The 25665-nt window shown below is 32.7% G+C and overlaps 1 protein-coding gene across 9 annotated transcripts in view; it reads left to right on the forward strand.

The window, feature by feature from the left end:
* CNTN1 (contactin 1) overlaps window positions 1-25665 on the forward strand; it is a 390240-nt gene that overhangs the window by 251037 nt on the left and 113538 nt on the right. For all 9 annotated transcript variants that reach the window (XM_030822637.1, XM_030822635.1, XM_030822633.1 and 6 more), the window contains 3 exons: window positions 2092-2219; window positions 2497-2672; window positions 20659-20779. In XM_030822637.1, coding sequence (XP_030678497.1) covers window positions 2092-2219; window positions 2497-2672; window positions 20659-20779 — 425 coding nt within the window. The remainder of the gene's footprint in view (window positions 1-2091; window positions 2220-2496; window positions 2673-20658; window positions 20780-25665) is intronic.

Here is a 25665-nt window from a genome sequence, read left to right on the forward strand (position 1 = left end):
TGGTTTATGTGATATATGGGAGAAGCTATGTATCTTGATAAATGGTAATTAAGTTCTCACTTTATGATTTTTTGGCTCAAATGATATATTTTCTGCAGCAGAATTTCTTTGTAATTAGTAGAATTAAGTTAGTTGCTAATTTAAATTCAATGGATTGCTGTTAGCTCTAAAGTCACTTTTATTTAAACCACTTATAGGAAGGGATCTTCATTAGTCTGTTCTATTCCAGAGGTTATTCTGGAGTAATTTTGGCAACAATAAGTGACCAATTGGTTAAAGACCAGATTGTTCCTAGTTTGTTTGACAGCTGATCTATATCATAGTATCTGGAAATAAGGATAAGATCTTGAGAGTTTAGTCTATATTACTTTAAGAATAAGGAGAATTATTACAAAAAAATCAGGTTTTCTAAATATTTTTATTAAAAAGTATTTTAATTTCAAGGGCAAAGTACCTGAAAGTATAAATGAGATGAATGACACATGGAATTATGTATACCCTTTAAAGATGGTAAAGATCACTTGAAAACATAAGTAAGCTAAAAATATTAGCGTGATTTAACAAAGAATCATCATTGTGTTTTCCCCTGCTACTTCATTATAATTTTTGTTGTGTTTCTCGAAAAATCATTAAATGAGAGGGATGTGGGAACTTGGCTGAGGACTTATACTAGAGCTTAGTGAGAAAAAGTGTGACCCATTAATATTGGTACTGAATTAATATGTGTCCTCCAAGAAGCTGACGCCAGGAAGATTAGCTATGTAAGAAATTAATTAATGGCAATGCATGGGAGGGAAAATAGAGAGGAAGCGGGTGGAGGCTTGGAAAAGTATTTTACTGAGATACAGGTCTGATCCCAGTTGAAGGACAGAGGGAAGGAAGGAAAAAAGATTGTGTTGAAATGACTTGGACTGCACTGCACTTCTAAGAGGGTATGGTCATGCCGCCGGAGAGTCTTCCAGTCAAAAATGCGTATCAGAGGAGTTGCTGTCTTCCAGGAGCAGGCCTGGCTTAAAATTCCTCCCATGATCAGTCATTGGCTGAGAACAGCCTGTGGAATGTGTGGCTTTGAATAAACACAGTGATGGATTTTTGAGTACAGGGTCTGGGACAGAGAATAAATTACACTCCTCAGAGTTGGAGAAAGAGGCATATTCTCAGCTTCCATCATCTTAAATAATTACTTTTATCATTATATTATTTTGATACTTCATTTCTCCTTCAACAACAAAAAGTATTCTGAAATGAGCTTCAAGTCAGGACTGGATTGTTCAAGAAAGGAAAGGAAATCCTGGACTATAATATTAGTGGAAATTTTGTTATTTTCTTATATGAAGATTTTTATCAGTAAGGTAGATAGTTTTGTTTCTTTTATCAGACTTTGCCCTTAAAATGGATATACGTTTGCGTGTTTTGTGCAAACGTTCAAAGATAATTTAGTTTTGAAAATGATCTATTTAAAGAAAGTAAAAAATCCAGTGACAGGCAATTCAATATTTAATCTAAGTGTCAGTTTCCATGTAATAAAACTTAGTGAGTTTTAGTCTCCATCCCCTGGGGAAGAGGCTGACAAGCAGGGAAATATGTGTAGAATGAAAGACTTAGTTTCTGTTCAAAGAAGAATTTCCTAAATGTTAATTTGTTCCAGAAGTTGTTACTAAGGAGGTTTTAAAATATTTTTTAAAGTTTCTAAAAATAAAATATGTTTATGTTTCTCTGTGGCCATGGAAATGGCAGTCTGTCCTCACCTCCTAGTCTGAATTGAAGTCCTAAGGTTACATTTCTGGGAGACCTGGGCTCATTTCCTTCAGGCCTATGACTGATTTCAGCCTGTCCCAGAGTGGAAGGTCAGTTAGAAGGCTATGGCAATAGTTCAAGAAATAGATGAAAGTGGATTTCCAAAACAAATTGTCAACTATGAGAAAAAATATTATAACTAAAGGCTAGAATTTTCAACTTACAAAAACGTCTGTGGTCGCATGATTTATATAGAATGTAATAATTGAAAAATATTAGTGTTTGTAATCTAAGACATAATAATGTATTTTACTAAATCAGGTTTGTGAATTATATATATTTTTATTTCACTAGAATACTCATTTGGGAAGATGGTAGCTTGGAAATCAATAACATTACAAGGAATGATGGAGGTATCTATACGTGCTTTGCAGAAAATAACAGAGGGAAAGCTAATAGCACTGGAACCCTTGTTATCACAGGTAAGTTAATGTTTGAGGGTGCTTAATTTCTAATGTATGAAAAAATGATTCAGCACTAAGCATCAAAACAGTCAATGTATTTGTAAGTTTCTTTTCCAAAAGGATTTCAGGCAAGTTTCTTGCTTGATGATATTGTTCTTGGAATTTGGATGTGAAAACATCTTATTTTGCACAGATAAATAAAAATATATTGGTTTTATTATTTTAATATACCAGATAATATGGTGTCTTATATCTTCTTGAATTGTGCTTTACTTTTTTATTTAAAAATCTATAGATCCCACACGAATTATATTGGCCCCAATTAATGCCGATATCACAGTTGGAGAAAATGCCACGATGCAGTGTGCTGCGTCCTTTGATCCTGCCTTGGATCTCACATTTGTTTGGTCCTTCAATGGCTATGTGATCGATTTTAACAAAGAGAATATTCATTACCAGAGGAATTTTATGGTATGTGTTTTAAGTTTCATCTTATTAACACCCCAGTGATTCCTATGTGTCTGCATTGAAAGTTCTATTACTATAATCACATTTTATATCATCTTTGTTTTTCATGAGACCAAAAAGCAGGCAAAAAAGCTTTCTGTGGTTCTCTTTATATTAACTGTTGTACTGCTAAATCTTTCTAAAATGGCTAGCCCTGAGGATTTTGGTAGAAATATTAATCAATTAATATTAATTGGGCTTTAGGTATGATCTCCCCCTTAATTTTAATACAATTGATGTGTATTATGTCAGTATATATGTGCCCTTGGTTCTAGTGCCTTCCTTTTTACTTTAAATGAAGAGCATAGAACTTAATCTTTGTTATAATGATGACCTTAAAGCATTTATTTATGCTTTAAGAGTAAGAAAGAGACAAAATTATATATGTTGGAGAATTAAAATTATATATGTTGGAGAATTTGGAGAATTCGTTTATGTGATTTGAAGAGGGTTAAATGGCTATATTTTAAGAATTGAAAGGTGTTACATTCTACAAGTCCTGTAGTTAAACATAGTGATATAGAGAGTCAAGGTGTAGAAAGAAATAAAATAGAGGGAAAAGACTGGGAAATAATGCAGGCAAAACAACTTGTATAAGAACATCGTTGGTGTCTTGGTAGGCTGTCTAGGTTACAGTGTAGTTAAAAAGTAAATTAATCACTGGCCCTACCAGCCTCTTCTTTAGAAAAGCAAACATTTGGAAGACTAAGGACATATTTAGAACGCAGGCATAATTAAGAAAACTTTTATTTTAGAAGTCAGTTATTAATATAAAAAAAGAAGCACAAATGAACTCAGTAGGACATTTAAGATTAAGTCCCATAAAATCTGAAGATTGTATGTACACATTATTGTATTATGCTTTCATATTTTCCAGCTATGTTTTTAGCTTTAAGAGAGTTTTAATTTATCTGATCTAGCTACAACTGTACACCTCTAGTAAACATACCAATCCTCTTTCAGTTTCTGAACCAAAATTATACTTTAAAGAATAACAATTGAGAATTGGCAGAGAACTGTAAATTTTGTATTTTGACATTATATCATGTAATATATTTTCCTTATAGATCTGAAACTATTTTGCACATGCCCAAAATTAGTCAAATTGGCACCAAAATCTCCAATACTTTATTTAAATTGTATTTTATTTCGCAAGAAAAGTAAATACAACTCGAGTTTTATTCATTTTAAGGGAAAAAAGTAAGCTAAACAGGGATCTTACTTTCTCAAAAAGTAGGCTTCTGAATTTGAAAGAATTATCTTTGGTGTTATAAATTGAATAATTTCAAAAGTAAAGTCTAGAAGTTCTACAACCATAGTTTATAAAGTAGTAACTAATAGCTGCAATGAAGTCTATGTAAATAAATTTGCAGACAAAAATTGCCCTAAACTGAAACTTCATATTTAGAGCTTATTTATATTCTTTAAAATACTAGTTACATTGTGCTGGTACATGTAAATAATGACTGCGAAAATAAAATGAAAAAAGGAATTTAAAGAGAAAGAAAAATTGATCCCAGTCCCTTTTTTAAAAAAACAAACAAACAGGAAAACAAAGAAATAACTGGAATACTAATTAGGAAACAAATAATAAATTAGACCATAAAAATGTAAAAGACCTTGTGGCCACTTAGTGCACGCTCTCCCTTTTCAGATGATAGCTGCAGAGATTCACGTAGTTACCCTCTCAGCTAGTCCAGAGCAGAGTCCTGACCGCAGGCTCAATCTCGGGACTCACCACCTCAGGTTTCAGTTCATTCCATCAAATAATGGTCTGACAGTGAGAGCAAACCTACTCAACTGGCTAGATGAGCATCTTAATTGAATCATAATATCAAATGCACATGTTTAGCACTTCGTAGATGGACAGATGCATTCAATTATCTCGATTTTTAAAAGGCCCGGATAAGAATCATTTAAAAATAAATAGTTAAACTGAATTCTGTCTTTGTCTTTCAAACCAACACAAGACTAATGAAGCTGTCCCTGGCACCTTCCTTCTCTTTTAAGGCAAACTACAAAGTTAAACTTCACTGGTCAATATGCCATGCAAAATTTAAGTAAAAACGCTATAAATATTTGATCCACCTTTTGGAAGAGAGTCCTAACAGCTATTAATTGCTTCTAGGATTGTTAATAGATCATTCTCAGAATAAGTGGCTCCTCCTATCAAAAGCATAGTGAATATATATATGTTTCTTAAATAATGATTTGGTATTTTATGTAGTTCTCCCAATATTTCAACAATTGAATAGCATTTGTTCATTAAGAATATGTACTAAGCACATGCCATAAGCAGACACAGTTGTAGGCACTAGGTTAAATAAAACACTGAAATAGACACGGACACCAGCCCAAAATAAACCAATGATACCCCAAGAGTTTAAGATTCAGATGTAAATGTTTTTTGGTAGCTATTACAGTTAACAAAACCGACATAATTAACATGTTTTAACAATTTTCATTGCTAAAATTTAATACAGGAAGTTCTGACTAATAATAAATAAATAATAATGACTAATAATAAAAAGGAATAGGGAAATCAAATTTTAAACTTTTTATTTCAAGAACCTAAGTTTTTATTTTCCAATTTAGTTTCAATAATAAATTGAATTCAATAATTAAGTATACACTGATTTTAGCTTGCTATTCTTGATTGTAACCACTAAGGGGCAACCTTGTATAAGAATTCAAATTTCACAGCCTGGTGTAATTTGGGACTTCTTTTCCTTCATGAGATTAAACAAATGCATTTGCTGATACTTATGAATAAATTGTGAGATTATAGGTGCTTTTTAAATGTCTTCTTTATATTTTTTCTAATTAAAGTTATGTAACTACTAGGAAAAATGTAACTATACATTTTTAAAGATGTATATTTCTTTTAAGAGTTTAATGGGAACATCAATAAGCAAAAAATAACACTGTCTTTGTATTTAGTAATCCTACTTTATGTAAAACTCTTTGGGATTAATTTATTTTTTAATGTAACTTTCAATTTTAAGGCAGTAATTGCACACCTAGTACTGATTATAGAAAGACACTAAGGAGTTAAACATCTAAAATTTTCCTGAGCATTATATATTAATATGTAATAATTGTCAGATGTTCCACTGGAACTTGAACTCATGCATGGGGGATGTTAAAAATACAGCTCGAAGCAGAAATTTAATAAATCTGAGGCTTTGATACAATAAGATATTAAAGCAGTTTATCTGCCATTCTTTTATTTTGTTGATGTTATATGGCAAATGATCATAAATATTTCAAGTCCAATTATAAAGTGGCTCCTGTTTTGGCTTTCTAATTCAATAGCTACTTAGTCTTTTAGAGTAAATACAAAAGGCAGAGCCATTTTATTTATTCATTTAATGTATAACCTTTCTTGTTCCAGAAAAGACTTAAGACAATCTATCAAAAATATGAATTTTAAATATCTCATGTTATTCCTCTTTCAAGGTGGCATCTAACCTGTAGAATTTTTCAGTAGCCCTCAATTTTTGACATTCACCTTGGGTCATTTTCTTTCAACTGTTTAACAACATTCCCTGCTTAGAGCCATTATCTTAGCTAATTACATGAGTTTCTTAAAGTTTCCAGTTCTGGAGATTGTCACTATTTCATTTGTATGTGTGTGTGTATGTATATATATATATATATATACATACACACACACATGTATTACTCTTATTACAAATACATGTTAAAGTTGTAATACTGCTGGACATTATTGCCTGTCTTTTATGAATTCATAAATATCACTTGAATTGTTCAGAGATTGTGTCATAAACCAACCTGGGCTTTAGGCTTCATTTTCTCACCTCTTATGTGGTGACCCTGATCCAGGGATTAAAATTCTCTAAGCCTCAGAATTTCCCTCTGTAAAACATGATTAATCATTCACTTACTTCATTCAGGTTATTTCACTGGATTTGAAACACTAGTTACTTCATGCAAGAGTGCATATAGAGACTTGGCACAGCATCTGAGAGTATTGGGGACACAAATAAAGTATATAAGTGGTTATTAATACTTTTCATAATAGAGCAATCATCCCCCACTGGAAATTCCAGAAGCTTTTGCTAGTCTTTCTTTTATTTTTTTTGAGCCACAGATCTCATTTTTCACAATTTAACACTTGCACTGCTTGCTGTGCTGGATACTTAGACTGAGACCAAAAAAATAAAAAATAAAAAATCTGGGTATTTCATTGCTGAGGGCGGTGAAGAAGTAATAATAGCCAACATTGATTGTGGGCTTACTGTTTAGACAGAATTGGGTTAAATGTTTTTCACATGTTTCTCAGTTGATCTTCACAGAAATCCTCTGTGGAGTGCATATTATTGTGATTTTCTCAGTTTTCAAAGTGAGTATTAGAAAAGTTGAGTAACTGGTCCCATGTAATCATACAAGTCGCTAGTGGCTAACAGAAGATTTGAAAACAGGTGTCCTGACTGCCAACCCTGTAATCTCCACCACTTTGATTCTTCATCTTGTGGTTAATGTTCATGTCTGTGTCTATTTAAATAATTCTCCCCTAAGTATTTGACGCTTTACAAGACAGTACTGTTCAACTCACATTTTATTCTCTAATCTGGTATAATGAACCTTGTATGCTCACTCAGATTGCCCAAATTACTTCATTCTCCCTACACTGTTAGCCATCTTTGCAATACACTGTAAGTCAAGTCTACACAGTTTCAAGCGTTCTAACTATGAAGTTCCTGGCAATTCCTAATGATCCCCTGTAGATAGGTACTCTAGGTGTGTGTTTGCAGGTATGTGGGTGTGCATTTTTTCTGACTGCATAGGAAATACCATTCAAGAGAGAAGAAGACAGATTTCTTACCCAAAGGTTATTTTCCTTTTTTAAAGAAAAATTTTATTAAACACATCAAAAAAGGTCTTTAGATTTTAGAAATATGTATTTAAAACTAGATGATGCTGTGATCTTGCACAGAAATGTCGTTTCTGCAAGACAAGCAAAAAGGAGAGGAAAAATGATAAAACAGAAGTAAATTTGTTATTTTTTAAATATTTCTTTGTCTCTATTCACTATTTTTGTTGTTGTTGCTGTTTTTGTGGGTTTTTTTCTTTTTCTTTCTTTCTTTTTTTTTTTTTTTTTTTTTTTTGAGACGTAGGTTAGCTTGTTGCCCAGGCTGGAGTGCAATGATGCAATCTCGGCTCACTGCAACCTCTGCCTCCCAGGTTCAAGTAATTCTCTGGCCTCAGCCTCCCAAGTAGCTGGGATTGCAGATGGCTGCCACCACACCTGACCATTTTTTTTGTATTTTTAGTAGAGATGGGGTTTCATTATCTTGGCCAGGCTGGTCTCAAACTCCTGACCTCAGGTGATCCACCTGCCTCAGCCTCCCAAAGCACTGGGGTTACAGGCATTAGCCACCACACCCGGCCTCTATTCACTGTTGAACAAGAAGGTTAAGATTATCCAGAATTATGTGGGAGAAAACAAGGACGGCTGGGCAATAATCCTTGGTAAGAATCAGATTTGAGCCGAAAAAAATCAGAGCAGGAGACCAGGCAGCCACAGGGAGATCGTGGAAGCCCTGAAGTATTCTAACTTTGGTCCCATGTGGAGACATTTTTGGTTATCACAATTATAGAGGTGTTGGGGGGGGTGTTTTGGGCATCTGTTTAGCTATTAAATATCCTATAATGCACAAGACAGATTCCAAAAACATAGTATTATCTGGCCCAAATTATCAATAGAACCAAGCTTGAGAAATGTCCTCAAGAAAGGTATTAAAGAAGAGACTTAGCAGTACTGGGACTAGCCACTGCAAGGTTTTAAGCATGATATATTGGAAACAAAGAGATGTTATATTGTTTTGAGCATCTGAGAGTATTGGGGACACGAATAAAAAGAAACTAGATTTTTTAAAATGCATATCCAAAATAGTTTAAGTAGTAGAGGTTAGGTTTTATGTGTTTCTTGAATTTAAGACTCTTAAATTTTGATGAGCAGTGGAAAAGAGGGAGAAATAAATAAAAATTATACCGGCTCCTGGCATAGTCTTATGACACACAAAACATACAAAAGCATTCGGCCCATGTCAAATTGCTCTATTTTTCTTATCAGTAATTAGTTGGAAAAGAGTTACATAATTAGATAATTCTATCACACTTCATTCTGTATGAATAAATAACTTTTCTGATCCCATTTTTACTACCGTAAACCTTTACTGATACCTAACTGCTATGTTTTATTTGCTATTTACCAGTGTTAAATGAAGGAAGATATCTATGTTCCTGGGTGTGTTTTTAGTTGGGCTAGCTTCTTTTAAGATCATCACACTTCCCATGTATAGACCATGTTAGCTGATGTCACTCTCTAGCCTAGCTTCTCATAGTCCTTACTAAGCACTTGTTGATAAGGATGCCAGGTGAATGGAATTAAGCATATATATAAATAATATATATTATATATTATTTATATTATTTATATATTATATATTATATATTATTTATTAAATATATATTATATAATATATAATATATAGTATTATATATATTGTGTAATATATATTATATAATATATAATATATAGTATTATATATATTGTATAATATATAATACTATATATTATATTATATAATTATATGTATTATATTATGTAATAATAATATATTATAATTATATAATATAATAATATATTATATAATAATAATATATTATAATTATATAATATAACATATTATATTATATTACATATTATTATATAATATATATTATTATATTATGTTTTTATATAATAATTATATTATTATATAATAATATATATTATAATTATATAATTATAATATATATATTATCCACATAATTCTGGATAATCTTAACCTTCTTGTTCAACAGTGAATAGAGGCCGGGTGCAGTGGCTAATGCCTGTAACCCCAGTGCTTTGGGAGGCCAAGGTGGGTGGATCTACCTGAGGTCAGGAGTTTGAGACCAGCCTGACCAAGATATATATAAAAATATATCTTATATATTATATAAGATTATATAAGATATAAAAATATATCTTATATATTATATAAGATTATATAAGATATAAAAATATATCTTATATATTATATAAGATTATATAAGATATAAAAATATATCTTATATATTATATAAGATTATATAAGATATAAAAATATATCTTATATATTATATAAGATTATATAAGATATAAAAATATATCTTATATATTATATAAGATTATATAAGATATAAAAATATATCTTATATATTATATAAGATTATATAAGATATAAAAATATATCATATATTATATAAGATTATATAAGATATCTAACTATATCTTATATATCTTATATATAACTATATCTTATATATCTTCTATAGAAGATATATAACCGTATCTTATATATCTTCTATAGAAGATATATAACCGTATCTTATATATCTTCTATAGAAGATATATAACCGTATCTTATATATCTTCTATAGAAGATATCTTCTATAGAAGATATATAACCGTATCTTATATATCTTCTATAGAAGATATATAACCGTATCTTATATATCTTCTATAGAAGATATATAACCGTATCTTATATATCTTCTATAGAAGATATATAACCGTATCCTATATATCTTCTATAGAAGATATATAACCGTATCTTATATATCTTCTATAGAAGATATATAACCGTATCTTATATATCTTCTATAGAAGATATATAATTATATATCTTCTATAGAAGATATATAACCGTATCTTATATATCTTCTATAGAAGATATATAACCATATCTTCTATAGAAGATATATAACCGTATCTTATATATCTTCTATAGAAGATATATAACTGTATCTTATATATCTTATATAATATTTATATATAGTTATATATCTTATATCTTATATATTAAATAAGATATATATAAGATATATAACTATATCTTATATTATCTTATATATAGGATATATCATATATTATATAAGATATATAAATATATTTTATAAGATAAATATATATATATAAAATATATATAGACTTTGAGGGATCTGCCAAAATTCATCAAAATCTAAGGACACCCCTTTTACATAGAACTCCACACATATTTAAGCATCTCCACATTACTTATTCTGGCTTTTTATGCTTGTAAAGCACAGAAAATAAAAACGGGTAAATAAACCTGTAAAATGTTGGTGTCTTAAACATTTTATGAGTTTACATGGTGGACTTCGATGTTTTATTTACAGCATTCTAGAAATATGCTACTTTGTTATTAGTGGTTGCAGTCCTAAAAAAACTATCTAATTTTTTCAGTTTTTGCTTAAGAACGAACATGATCTAAGGATTTGGACATTTGTTCTGGTTTTGCACCTGATGAGTTATATGACATTGGGCAAAACAGTCACTCTGAGCCTCAGGCTTCTCCTCTGTCATATGAGGAATTTGGACTACATCAAAAGTTTCCAAAATCAACAGTAAAAAAGGTTTTTAGCAGCAAATGCTTTTTGCAAAGACAATTTAAATCAGAACCTCAGTTCTGAACAAAAGATGAAAATGAGATTGCCCTGACTGAAGATGAAATTTTGTGTGCATGTGCGTTTTTGTGTATTTGTGTGTCTGTGGAGGATACTACACAGCCAAGACCCTTATCCACAGGGTCTCTCACTTCTTCTTATCCCCAAAATGCCCATTCTGATGACTTTTTTCTACAAAGTGGTCCAAGAAGATTTTTAAAACTCTAAAGCTAATGGGAACCAGTTTGAAAACCATAGAAATTAAATGATATATGAGTTTTATTTCAACTCTAAAACATAGGTTCCAAATCAAAGGCATTGATGTTTTTGTCCATCATTCAAAATGCTTAAGAGAAACCTCAAAGAAAATAGTCTTTTGAGTTTTCATTTAAAATGGCCAGCTGATCAAAATTGGACTCTTCAGCTGTCACTCTCATTGTTTATTACATACAAAAATAGCCAAAGTTAGAGATTTTCAACACTTCTACTCTTAATATATATGCAAACTCACTCTTCGTAATTATCTTAGTAATCTTAGAAATTATCCTGGACAACTTGCCTTATTTATTTTTTTGTATGTCCAATGACATCACTTCACTTTAATAAGTTGTTTTGTCATTTTATGTTTTTGACTCAGTCTTAATATTGATGCATTACTTAAAATAACCCTAACAAAAACTAGATAACATTAGAGAATTACTGTTAATTATGTTATGTGTGAAAATGATTTTGCATACAAAAATTAGCCTAGGGTGGTGGTGCACACCTGTAATCCCAGCTACTCGAGAGGCTGAGGCATGAGAATCATTTGAACCCAGGAGGTGGAGGCTGCAGTGAGCCGAGATTGTGCCACTGCACTCCAGCCTGGGTGAAAGAGTGAGACTCTGTTTCAAAGTTTAAAAAAAAAAAAAAAAAGAAGAAGAAAAGGAAAATGGTTTTGTGATTATATAAGAGAATGACCTCAATTTTTTGAGATTCAAGCTAATGTCTTTAGAAATTGCTGATGAGTCGATGAGTTGAGTAGTACCGCTATCATAATATCTGGAATTTATTTTTCAAGGGTCCAGCCCTAGACAGAAAGACAGATAGTGGACAGAGAGAAGCAAATATAGAGCTAGTTAGCTAGACAATTAGATAAGGCAAATATGGCAAAAAGTTTACAATTGTTCAATCTAGTTGGCTGGTTTATAGATGGTGATAGTACTATTCTTTCTACTTATGCTTGAAAATTTAAATAGCAAAAAAAAATAAGTAAAATAATATCATATCATATATGAAGAAGCACCACATCTACTTACCAAACACTGAACCTAAATCCAGTTATCTGATCTATTAAGCACTACCTCGGAAACAGCTTGACCTGGTGAAATTAGGGCTATATATTACCCATGGAGCCTTCCACAAACAGCTTAATGTAAAATCTCAAGGTCCTTATTTCTAAAATGAGAATATTAATAGTAAATCGTTGGGTAGTGTTACTTCTGGAACTCAGAAGTGAAAAGGAGATAGTCCTAGTTTCATTATTAGGGCTATGAAATTATAATTATAGAAATTGAATAAGAAAATGTATGTAAAGTAGCTAGCACATTGCTAGACATTTAAAAAACATTGAATAAATTAGATTTGGTAATAGTAGGAGTTCAGTAGTAGTATCAGTAGTGGCAGTAACAATAGAAGTTATAGTAGCCATTTTAATAGTAATAGTAGCAGGTTTAGTAGTATTAATAGCGACACTAGTAATACTAGTGGCTGTAAGTTACAGTAGTTTTGTGTCTTCCTCTGTAAAATACAGCTAAAAATAGTACGTATCTCATAGGATTGTTATTAAGAGTAAGTCAGTTCGCACGTATATTTATAACAACCTTTGACACCTAGTTAACCCTAACTTAATATCTGCTGTTAGCAGAGCTGGTGGTGGTAATGTTTGCAGTTGGATATGACATATTTGCTATATTATTTTTGCTTTCTCTAACAAGCCAAAAGTAAAGAAGAAAAGTTTTATTGTTTCATGGATATAGCATATATCAGACATATTTAATAATTTCTATGTTTGTAAAACATATTCTTTAAAGGATGTACTTCTTTCCAAACGTCTGTATCTCTCCCTTTACTCTGAACTTAAATGGAACAAATTATTTAAGTGACAATTATGAGCTCTAAGTTTTATCTAGACCTTTTCTGTACCATATAGAATCTTTGTTCACTAAGATTAATTCAGTTTGTTAATATAACATAATCATCGAGACTCATTTACATTGCAGAAATGATTTTGCGTTAGTTTATGGGGGAAGGTGAAGGAAGGGCTGGGTATTTATATGTTGGAAGTCTTTTGATTTAAACTTGGGAAACTTCCAAGTGGTCAACCACATATACACTTTGGAACATCCCTGAGCTTTGCTATCACAATTTCCAGTATGTGATTCAACTCTCCTCATATGAAGGGAAGAATTTTGTAATTGAGCCAAGCTGTGGCTTTTAGTAAAAATATAGTGAGCATTCGTATCTAATTTGTGGCTAGAATGTGCTGAGGCCCATGATCTTTACTTGCTTTGTAAGCATTCTGCCAACCACTGAGAACCTCAACTTTTCTTGAGGTATGGAAAGTGCTAGTAGTATTTATAAAAACTTTAGGAGTGCTTTCATACATACACAACTATATTGGGAATGATACTTTATATTTTTTTTCTTTCCTTCTGAGAAGTTTTATTGCTACATGTTCACCAAATGTAGAACCAGTGAGAATAAACATTACAGTTGCTTCTTACTGCTTTATGCAAGTGGGCTTATCAATAAAAGAGTTAATTTTCAAACGAGTTTAACATTAAACTTTTAGAGTAGTTTAAAGTCGTAAAAGAGTTTATTGTGAAAATTAATGAATATGAATTTAACATAATGTATTTTAGGATATAAAATAGTTTGTGCTTTTTATTACATGTGACAGTATAAGAAGAATGACCACATTATTCCTATCAGAATAAAATAAGTGAATGTATAAACAGCACCATGTTTCAAAGAAAGTTTAGGGAAAAAAGATAACAATTTCATTAAGAAAGAAGATTAGAAGGCCGGGCGCGGTGGCTCACGCTTGTAATCCCAGCACTTTGGGAGGCCGAGGCGGGTGGATCACGAGGTCAGGAGATCGAGACCACGGTGAAACCCCGTCTCTACTAAAAATACAAAAAAATTAGCCGGGCGTGGTGGCAGGCGCCTGTAGTCCCCAGCTACTCGGAGAGGCTGAGGCAGGAGAATGGCGTGCACCCGGGAGGCGGAGCTTGCAGTGAGCCGAGATTGCGCCACTGCACTCCAGCCTGGGCGACAGAGCGAGACTCCGTCTCAAAAAAAAAAAGAAGATTAGATACATCACATAAATATTTTTAAAAGGGCAATTATGATACCACAATATGTTTATTTTTATATTACTTTCTGCCCTCATTTTTTTGATGTAAAGTTGAATGAAGAAACATTTTAAATTGCTAAGGTGATTTTTTTGAAAATTCAAATCTCATGACATGGCTCATTGAAATAGTGGGAGTTTAGTAACAGGATTATCTTTCAATTAGACACCAAAGCAACCAAAGTACCGAGTTCATTTAATGAATAAATACAAAAAAAGTGCTTTTTACTTATATGCAGACATTATTCTTTCCAAATATAACTATTATTTTGTGTCATAATAGTTTGAAAGATTTTACTTAATACATTTATATTATTGAATATTTAATATTAAGTGCATTTCTATTAAGGATGTCAAGATACATCAAAACAGTCTATTTAACAAATACATCATGTTTATTTTACCATAATTATTTTATACTTTTTCCTCATTAAAAATATTACTTAGACATATATGTCATTAACTTTTATGATAGATCAAGAAAAACTCATATTTACCTTCTCTATATACGAATCTTATTCTCTGCTTACCTAAAAAAAACTTAAATATAACCATAAGTAATAAAATAACATCTTTTACCTCCTTTGTTAGATGAATTCTATTTAGGATAAGAAGTTAGGCCAGCTGCATTTCTCTGATGGCCAGTGACCCAGCACCATTTATTAAATAGGGAATCCTTTTCCCATTGCTTGTTTTTGTCAGGTTTGTCAAAGATCAGATAGTTGTAGATATGCGGCATTATTTCTGAGGTCTCTGTTCTGATCCATTGATCTATGTCTCTGTTGTGGTACCAGTACCATGCTGTTTTGGTTACTGTAGCCTTGTAGTACAGTTTGAAGTCAGTTGTGGGGTGGGGGGAGGGGGGAGGGACAGATATACCTAATGCTAAATGACGAGTTAATGGGTGCAGCACACCAACATGGCACATGGATACATATGTAACAAACCTGCACATTGTGCACATGTACCCTAAAACTTAAAGTATAATAATAATAATAAAAAAAGGCCAGCTGCAAAGTTGGGCACAGTCCCCAAAACCACTCTCACTTCTGACACCAACTGCAAGTTCAAGGGGTTGCAATAACCATCCTCAGTTTCCATGCTTTGCTAGAAGGGACTCACAGAATTCTCTTAAAGCTGTTATACACATGGGTACAGCTTCTTACAGGAGAAGGATACAAATTAAAATTAGCCAAAGGAAAAGGCACACAGGGCACAGTCAAGAAGTAAAAAACACAGAGCTTCTATTGTCTTCTTCCCATGTGGTTAAAATGCATTACTCTGACTGCTCTGATATGTGACAGTATCCTTGAAGTACTGCCAACCAGCAAAGCTTACTGAGCCTCTCTGTCCAGAGTTTTTGGGGGGACTTCATCAACTAGACACGATTCATGGACTCATTGCTCACATGGTTAATCTCAGTCTCTAGGTTGACTGATACCACATGAATCAAAGCCCCTACTCTAAGTCAAAATGTCCTATTTGTGGCATGACCAGGCCCTTCTCTAAGACTCTACAGGTGTAGTTAACTCTTACCCTAAATCACATGGTTGGATTTTCCAGTATGACCCAACTCCTACTCTATGACCAGCCCCAGCTTGAAGACTATAGAAGTGTGGCTAACCCCTACTCTAAATCATATGATTGGACCACCCTGTATGACCCAAGACTTCCCAAGCAAAGAAAGACATTATAGAGATTACCTTCTAGAAGCTGAGGGCAATGGCAAGACCTCTCTTTGGGCAAGGCTAAATTCTTTACTACACATAGGGGTGGGAAAAGTTAGAAGTTCAGTTTTCTTGTATGTTAGTGATATTGTTTTCTCTATAAATTTTCACGCCTTCCCAATAACCTATTTTCTTATGAAAATAGTGTATAGATATTTGAAATATATCATTCCTGGTAGTTTATCTCATAGATATGGATAGCAATAGTTTTTCTCAAGTCAGTTATTTTATCTCATAACATTATCATTATCTTACCTGAAAAAACCATTTGAAATTACTAAAAGAATGTCTATTTAATAAAAACACTTTAGATTATTTTAATGTATCTATTCAATATTTGTTGAATTCTCTTGTATGTCAGATATTACATTAAGTACTTTGTGTGTAATAATAAGTAAGACCTGGTTCTTTCCCTAAGGAATTACAGTCTAGTGGAAGAAATCAACAGTGACACGATTACAGTAGAAAGGAATAGTTACAATGAAAATGTACAAAGGGCAATAACTAATCTAGCCTTACAATTTCAGATATGGGAGGGGTATACAAAATGTGAGTTGAACATTCATAGCCAATTAATGGAAGTGGGAGGTGGGGCAATCCAGGCAATGCAAGTGATATATGCAAAGGTTTGATGTGAGAACACATAGCAAAGTATATCCTATTCACTGTGGCTGGGGCACAGGAGTTAGGTGCAGGGGTAATCTGTGGAGGTTGAAGGTGTGTGTACTTCAGTCTCACATAAGAAAAGCCTCATTATGTGTTTAGTAAATGCTGTCACTGTCATGGGTTATATGTACTTGCTAACAGAATTCTGAATGTAGCTAAAATGAAGTGAATACATATTATCTTAAGAGCAGATACCAAAATTCTTGACAATTTGACAAGTTTATTCAAACAAGGTATATTTAGTTTGATTATTTGCTTGGCACTGTGCTGGACTTGAGAAGACAGTGTATACAACTGTATACATATATAACACAAGGATACAACATGTCTGCTAAATACAACAGACGTATTTCCTCACATCAAACTTACAGTCGGCCAGGGAGACCAACTTCAACCACATAATCACACAAGTGTTTAACTGCATTTAAGATACGTAATATGACATAAGTTTCATGGTAGTATAATAAAATATAGAAAGGGGACCTGCCTAGTCCACAGAAAATGTAAAGGCTTGCTGGAGAAAATGATTTGAACTGGTACTGGGTAGAGGTGAAGGTGATAGGGGAGGGGGTATTGAGGTTATGAGGGGTATGAATCACAATTCCAGAAGACGAGACAATGTGATGAACCAGAGATTGAAGAGAACAAGATGCATTTGCAGTCCTAAAAAGAGAATGTCCTTCCTGGAGAGCAGAGTGTGAGTGAGATGGCACACTAGGTGAGCTGGAGCATCAGACAGAGCCTGGAGAATGGAATCAAGTTGACTATAATAATGCTACGGCTTTTGTCCCAGGAAAGGGAAATTTTAAAGGTTTCAGTTTATCTGATTTTATGGAGACAAATGAGTTGGGCCTAGCTGCATTTTTAAAAGGTTATTCTAGGTAACCAGTAGAGAAAAGAATAGAGTGGAAGAGTGGTGGAAGTAGTGATCAAATAAGATGTAGGGGTTCAGGTGAGAGATGTGGGTAGTTTGGACAAGAGGCAGTAGTGATGGAAAGAATGGATAAATTCAAGAATTCATGATGAGTTTATACGGAAATTGAAGAAAGGGAGGGGTTCAGAATGTCCTAGAAGTTCCTGGAAAGTCAGATGACTAGAAAAAAATGGGTATTTGGGGAAGGAAATCCAAATGCTATCAAGAAGTCAAATAAGACGAGCTGAAGCAGTGGGACTCAGATGAGAATTGAAGAGTAAGAAATTAAGAAATGGAAAAACTAAAAACAGAATAGATATTGTCAGAATCCAAGTAAAAATCAAACAATCAAACAGCTTAATATGACAAAATAAGAATTATTTATTTCCAAGAGAAAGAAGAGAGAAGTAAGAGAGTGGTAGTAGGAGTGGCTGCCAACAAGATGGCAGAGCACTGGGAGAGGTGAAGGTTACTGGGAAATTCCCAGTAAATTTATGGCCAACAGGACTTTTAAAAACAGAATTATGCAGTAGATGATACTTTTCAAAGTTGATTTGCTCTACCTTTTTTTAATATAACCAGTTCCAGCTCCTTCAATTGTTCAGTAAACTCACTTTACTAGGTAATACTTCATGCTATTTGGTTTTATGATAAAATAGAGAAAGTGCTGAATTTCTAGTCTGGAGCTCCTTGATAGGACATACATACATAAATACAGACATGACAGACCAGGAGGACAGAAGGAAAAAATTCACCTATTCCAGGAATTCGTAGAAATCTTGGGAACTGTTTTGATTTTTGGCCAATCTGTACCTCAAGGGACCGGAATATCTCAACCGACATTAAATTAAGACTGGCTAATATCAAGGAATAAGGTGTGTGGCCACTGATCAGTTCTTTATGTGGAGATATTAGTATTCTGTTTCAACTAACTATACCAATACGCTCGCCCAGCTATTATTCTTAACCTCATTAATCCAGCAAGGGTTGCAAACCCAAATGTTTTCCAAGAACTGGAGGGAACATAATATATGAAGAGGCTATTGGTAGAACCTATGGGGAAGCAAAACATTCACTCCATGCACAGTCATGATACATCATAGGTATCTAGATAATTATGACTGAAATAGTAAATCAATATTTTTGGTTCACAGGAAAACCAAATATCCATTTAAAAATTGAGTTTTCCAAACACCGCATGTTCTCACTCATAGGTGGGAATTGAACAATGAGAACACATGGACACAGGAAGGGGAACATCACACTCCGGGGACTGTTGTGGGGTGGGGGGACGGGGGAGGGACAGCATTAGGAGATATACCTAATGCTAAATGACCAGTTAATGGGTGCAGCAAACCAACATGGCACATGGATACATATGTAACAAACCTGCACATTGTGCACATGTACCCTAAAACCTAAAGTATAATAATAAAAAATAAATAAATAAATAAAATAAATAAAAATTGAGTTTTCCAAGTTCTCATTCTAAGAAAATATCTTGGAGATAATTAACATGAACTTTGACATGCTCCCGCTACCATACAAGCTGAATGACCTTACTTATCTTAGTTAAATTACTTGGATTCCCTAAGTTTCACTTTTATTGTTAATCAAATGGACACAATAAGAGCTATCTCATAGGGCAGTTGTCAAAAAAGAATTGAATAAAAGTGTGTGTATGTATGTGTGTGCCTCTGTGTGTGTGTGTATATATATGTATGTGTATATATATGTGTGTGTGTATATGTGTATACATATACATATGTGTGTGTATATATACACGTATATGTGTGTATATATACGTATATATACGTATATACGTATATATACGTATGTATATACGTATATATACGTATATACGTATATATACGTATGTATATACGTATATATACGTATATACGTATATATACGTATGTATATACGTATATATACGTATATACGTATATATACGTATGTATATACGTATATACACACACACAAACACACACACACACACACACACATATATATATATATATATATATATATGCTTGCACAGACCAGGACCCCGTATGGAGTAGGCATTCAATAACTATTAGCTATTTTTGGAAATTACATTGAAATGGTGCCTCATCATCACAAGCAAAATTTCCTCAAGACTCTCAAAAATATGTGTTGAACACTCCTGGAGGCAATAGAATAGAGCATTGAACAAAGCAAAAATTCTTGCCTCTTGCCCTCACAGAATTTATAATTTGACAACAGAGTACATGTTAGTGGAATTGTACATTTTCTCAATTTCTGCAAACTTTTAGTATCTTTGTGAAATGAACTATAGCGCATATTAAAACTAGTCAATTAGATCATCTTTGTGAAATCAAATCAATCATTCTTCCAACCCATATAGCATTTGTTTGTACTCACTGATACTTAAAACTAAGTTTACTAGACCTTGATATTTCTCTTTAAGATACATCAGTTAAACAGTTTCATCCCTTGAGTTTCTCTTGATATAACCCTCTGATTGTGGAAATAATAGAATGTTAAAGATATGAAAGCTAAAAAAAATACCTTATCAATAAATTATTCACTTTATTTTTCAGTTGAGAAACTGAAGCCTAGAGCAAGGACATACAGTTAGCATGTCTAAAACACATCCTTTAAGTGGTGTTCATTTTGTTAGGGGAAAAAAACTACCTCTTGTATCTTAAATGCCACATAATTGGTGAAAAGTGTACTGATTTGAATAATTGCTGTTTTTGCTAACAGCTGGATTCCAATGGGGAACTGCTCATCCGAAACGCGCAGCTGAAACATGCTGGAAGATACACATGCACTGCACAGACAATTGTGGACAATTCTTCAGCTTCAGCTGACCTTGTAGTGAGAGGTAAGAGTTTCAACATTTTAAAATTACAAAACCAAAAGTATTTGACTTGCATAAATGTGTATAATCTTCTGGTAACTCTGGTGCAAATTCTTATATATTTAGAGTCTCAATCCCATGCTTAAGAATGGATCTTAAGCTTCTTCCCATGCCTAAGAATGATCTGTGCCAGACAAGTAGTAAACAACACTGATTGTTTGTTTTATTAACTGCGTATCTTCTAGAAAGTTACACCACATACTTCCTATTAAATGTTTGTGCTTTGTAGACTTACCAAAAGTTCTTGTTTCCTGCTAATACTTTTTAGTGTGTTGAGTATAGTGCTGTTTCCTTTTTTATTTCTATGGAAAAAATATATACTGATGCTGCTTACTATAACCTCAAATGTTATATATTTATCACTTTTGTCTTACAGTATAAAGTTAATTTATACATGTATCATGTTTTTATTTGTTGCTGGTTTTTTCAAATTAGTGTTTTTATTCTTATGAATAACATAATTGAGATTGTGATGGAATACACATTTATTAAACATGCAGCCCCTTTGCTACTGGCCACTGCCATAGCAGTGAGGCTGGCTGGGAACACAGCACACTTTGTTTAAAATAAAGAGTTGGCTCTTCACTGACTGCCCTTTAGTTTAGCACCCAAGAAGTACCATGTGTTGACCCCAGTTTGTTTACCTTTAATATCTCACTTCATATAACCAACTCGAACCATCTAACTAATCCACAAAAAATACCCTTTAACTTCCATATCAGTTGCTTTATTCACAGTATTCCTTCTATGTCTTTTTCTCATAATTTGTTGACCAAATCTTATTCATCCTTCAAGCCTTAGCTAAAGTATATACTAAGTTCATGAATCCTTCTCTTGATGTCCCCAATATGAGCTCCTATCTTCTGAATTTTCATAACTTATATTGCTTTCTATGTTTTGTAGCAATTGGTACACAGTTATCTACTCTCCTAAGTTGTAAAATTCATATTTTTTTTTAGTGAATGGCAGAGTTCCTTTGCATTGTTTCATAGCTCTCTCTGTCTCAGTGTCAGTTAAAATTGTTATTTTTTCACATTTCACATACTAAAAATATTTATTGAACATTAATTGTTCCTTTTGCCTTTACTTTTCACACTATCAGATAAATTGGCAATAAAATGATATTTGTGGCTTGTTTATTTTAATTCTCCTTCCACATCCGGGTCAATATAATTTCACTCAACCTCATGCAGCTCCTGCATTTCCCTCTAGAGCAATGTTAATATGGGGTCCCTAAGCAACACTGGGCAAATGCTGAAAACCCTTCTATCCATTTGAATATATTCTCCCATAGAGTTATAAGAAGTCTAGTTGAAGTTTCTTCATCTGAATGAACTTAGAAACACATTCCACAAAACACTTATTGAATAATAACAAATAAAAATGAGACTACAAAATCCTAAGTCAAACAAAGTTCATTTAGGTTCAGTATTTTCATTTATTTTGTTATCTGGGACATTGATTGTTTTCAAGAATTATTAGGGGGAGGGATTAGAGGGATTAGAGGGATTAGTTCACCATTCTTCCTAGTCAGACCACTAGCTGTTAAGTCATTTCCAGACATACCCAAAGTGTATATTTAATTGAAATTGCTTGCATATGAAAATAATTAGCATTAATATTGCAATAGGAGTTATGTTACAATGTGTGGACATCAATGTCGTCATATGATTACATTGTAGTAAACTCGTAGTACTATTATCATAGAGTACTTTGTAATATTCAGAGTGAAGAGGAATTTTACAGATGAAATGCAAGGGTAGTCATGATACTAGCCACACATACTTAGGTAATTAATTATCACCACTATATGTATTTTTATAGAGAGTAAATAAAAAAGAAGCTATAGCAGATATTATGTAGAAATAAAAACGTATACAGCATTTTAAGTCCTTGCACTATAGTAAGATGCTAATAAAACCATACAGGTACATGAAAATACTGCTTACCTCTGTTAAAGTCAGCAGAGTCATAACCATTCTTCAAACCTTATTTCTAATAATAGAAAAAGTATCCATTTCACATCAAAAGAAATTTGCAATTAAAATAGTCAAATATATTTGACTATTGCAGAACTTGTGTCAAAAACATATATAAAGCAGATGTTCTAATATGCTTTATATATTTAAACCAGAAGGTATACAATTAAACAGTTGTTTTTCTTTTTTATAATGATGGTGAGTAATGTATAAGACCTGCCCTGCCTTAAGTGATATTATTATTGGTCTATTTATTCATTTAGTTATACTTTTGTATCTAGTTCAGGAAATCATAATCTGGAGACTATCAACAGGCTTTAAGGGATCCATGGACCTCCAGAAATTGTACATAAAATTCTATGTGTATGTACCTTTTCCTGGGAAAATGATTTGTAATTTTCATAAGATTTTCGTAGCCAGCAAGGTCCCACAAGGCATTAAAAAGCGCATCTATTTTTTATTTTCCCATCTAGATCAAGACTCTCTAATAAAATAAATTGAAGAGATGATTATTCAGTTCATGCAAAAGAATAAAAAAACTAATAAATTTCATGTAGTTAAATCTAATAGCACATTTAGATTGTGAATTGCTTTTAAAAGATTCAATTTGCACTCAACCCTTCAACATTACATGTTTATAAAAAACATTAAATATGTTATGTAGTAGACAGTAGACATCTATAAGAGCTTTCCATATTTGAGATGGACTAATTTTAATCCATATTCAGATATTGGTGATCTGAGCTGCAGCTGCTGAAATTAGTGCAACGAGAAGGATAGTAAACACAGTAGGGGGAAAGCAATTTCATCTGAGGATCGCTAAGAAATTTTTGTATAACAAAACTGCTTCTGTGTATGAATGGTTATGCCTAATCAGAAGACTGAAACAAAAGTATAAATATTTAGACATAATTAAGACTGTGGATTTCTCTTAGCCTACATCACACCGAAGGAAATGAATACATAGTAAGAACAGTGTTGCTGCCCTAATCAACATGTGTGTGTGCATGTGTGTGCGTGTGTGCACGCATCTGTAATTGTGGGTGGGCAAGTGTGAGTATATGCATACAGCATGATGAAAACAATTTATATCAGAAAAAAATGTGTTTTAGTTTATTCCTTGCCTTTTTATTGTATAACTACTTGACTGCTTCGAATGTAAGCAGTCAAGTAGTTAAATCTGAATGCCTCTAAATATAAAACTAAAATTAAATATAGGAAAAATATAGTCAATGGAAAATGTGGCATTGGATCTGATTTCATGGGGCCTTTTACCAAGAGAAAACACTCCCGCTGTGGGTTTTTTGTGTCATGTATGGTAGGATTTAGAAATGAAGAAAGCAGTGGCAATTGTCGCCAAAGAAAAACAATCTGTGGAAAGTGTCCCCGATAATCAGATATGAACTATTGTAATTCTGTAAAAGCATAAATGTGTACTTATAGAAAGCTATAGCACTTTAATTTATTTACCATATAACTGGGTCCAAAGATGCTTGAGGAAAAGAGGCCAGTAAAGTTGCATGCATTGTCTAATCCTCCAGCTCTGCAAACAACTTCAAATCATGAGACTGTATTGACCATGGAATTTTCACTTTTCTTTTCCAAAGTTGGCTTCTATATGAGTTATATCTGTTAACTTTGGCAATATTTCTGTTAGTCCTTCTACAGTATAGAGATTATTTTGGCAAGAGTAACGTTTCTTCAAACGCTGTTTTCCAGGAGGTCTAACATATAAAATTGAAGATGAAGATAAATAAATAAACATTTGTGTCGTCACAACCCTGGCAAAAGCAGATTATCTACTCTGAAATAGGACACCTTCAACCCAGCGCCCTAAGGATTCTAACAAATTTAGATAAATAAAATATGAATCTATATAAAAAATGAAAATTGATGGCCAGGTGTGGTGGCTCACAACTGTAATCCCAGCACTTTGGGAGGCCAAGGAGTGCGTATTGCTTTGAGACCAGCCTGAGCAACATGGCAAAAACCCGTCTCTACCAAAAATACAAAAATAAGCTAGGCATGGTGGCAAGAGATTAAAACGCTATGCTTGATATGATGACATTTAAATAACTTATAGAAGATTTTAGTGAAAGTTTTTTTCCTATGAAAAACACATATTGACATCAATTGGAAATAATATTGTTGGTGAAAGGAGTAATTTCAGAATCACCCCTTTAAGACAGGGGTTTGTATAATATAGCTGAAGGAATTTAGAACTTAAATCACTATAGATTACTTAATATTTAAGAGGCCTTAAATATGTTGCATTATGTTTAAAATGTTTAAAATATTTATAGTTTAAAATGTTAATATTAATATTTAAAATGTTAATATTTAAAGGTCTTAAATATGTTGCCTTATGTTGCCTTAGCTTTAAAATAAGAACCAGGTATTACACTTCAGATATTTTTAGGCTTCTCGTATAAAAGTCTCCATTAAGAGTATTGATATAAATTTCCTCTGTTGTTGCAATAAAATTTTTATTTCTTAGGTCCCATAAAAGTATATTTCAGGTTGCCTCATCAAGTAAGTGTCTGATGCTTGTGAACAGCCCTGTATGAATATTTTTTAGCAAACAACGTTTCTAAAGCTCTTCAGCTAAAAGAGTGTCATTTAGAGGCAAAGGTTTTGCAGGATTTATACAGCAAGATTTATTTTGGAAACCTATGTGTGGCTTGCCAAATCTAAATTCTCATTCATGAGGGCACCTTTGGACAACATTCAAAAATAGACCATAAAATTAGGCCCCAAATAAAAAAGAAATTAGGCTTTAACTTGTACATGTATTACCACTTTCTCTGGTATTTCTGATGTATTATGAATATTTTGGCAATGCTTCTGGCTTAGGAACACTTTCCTGCCACG

This window comes from Nomascus leucogenys, chromosome 11 (genome assembly GCF_006542625.1).
Source record: "Nomascus leucogenys isolate Asia chromosome 11, Asia_NLE_v1, whole genome shotgun sequence".
NCBI classification, from domain to species: Eukaryota; Metazoa; Chordata; class Mammalia; order Primates; family Hylobatidae; genus Nomascus; species Nomascus leucogenys.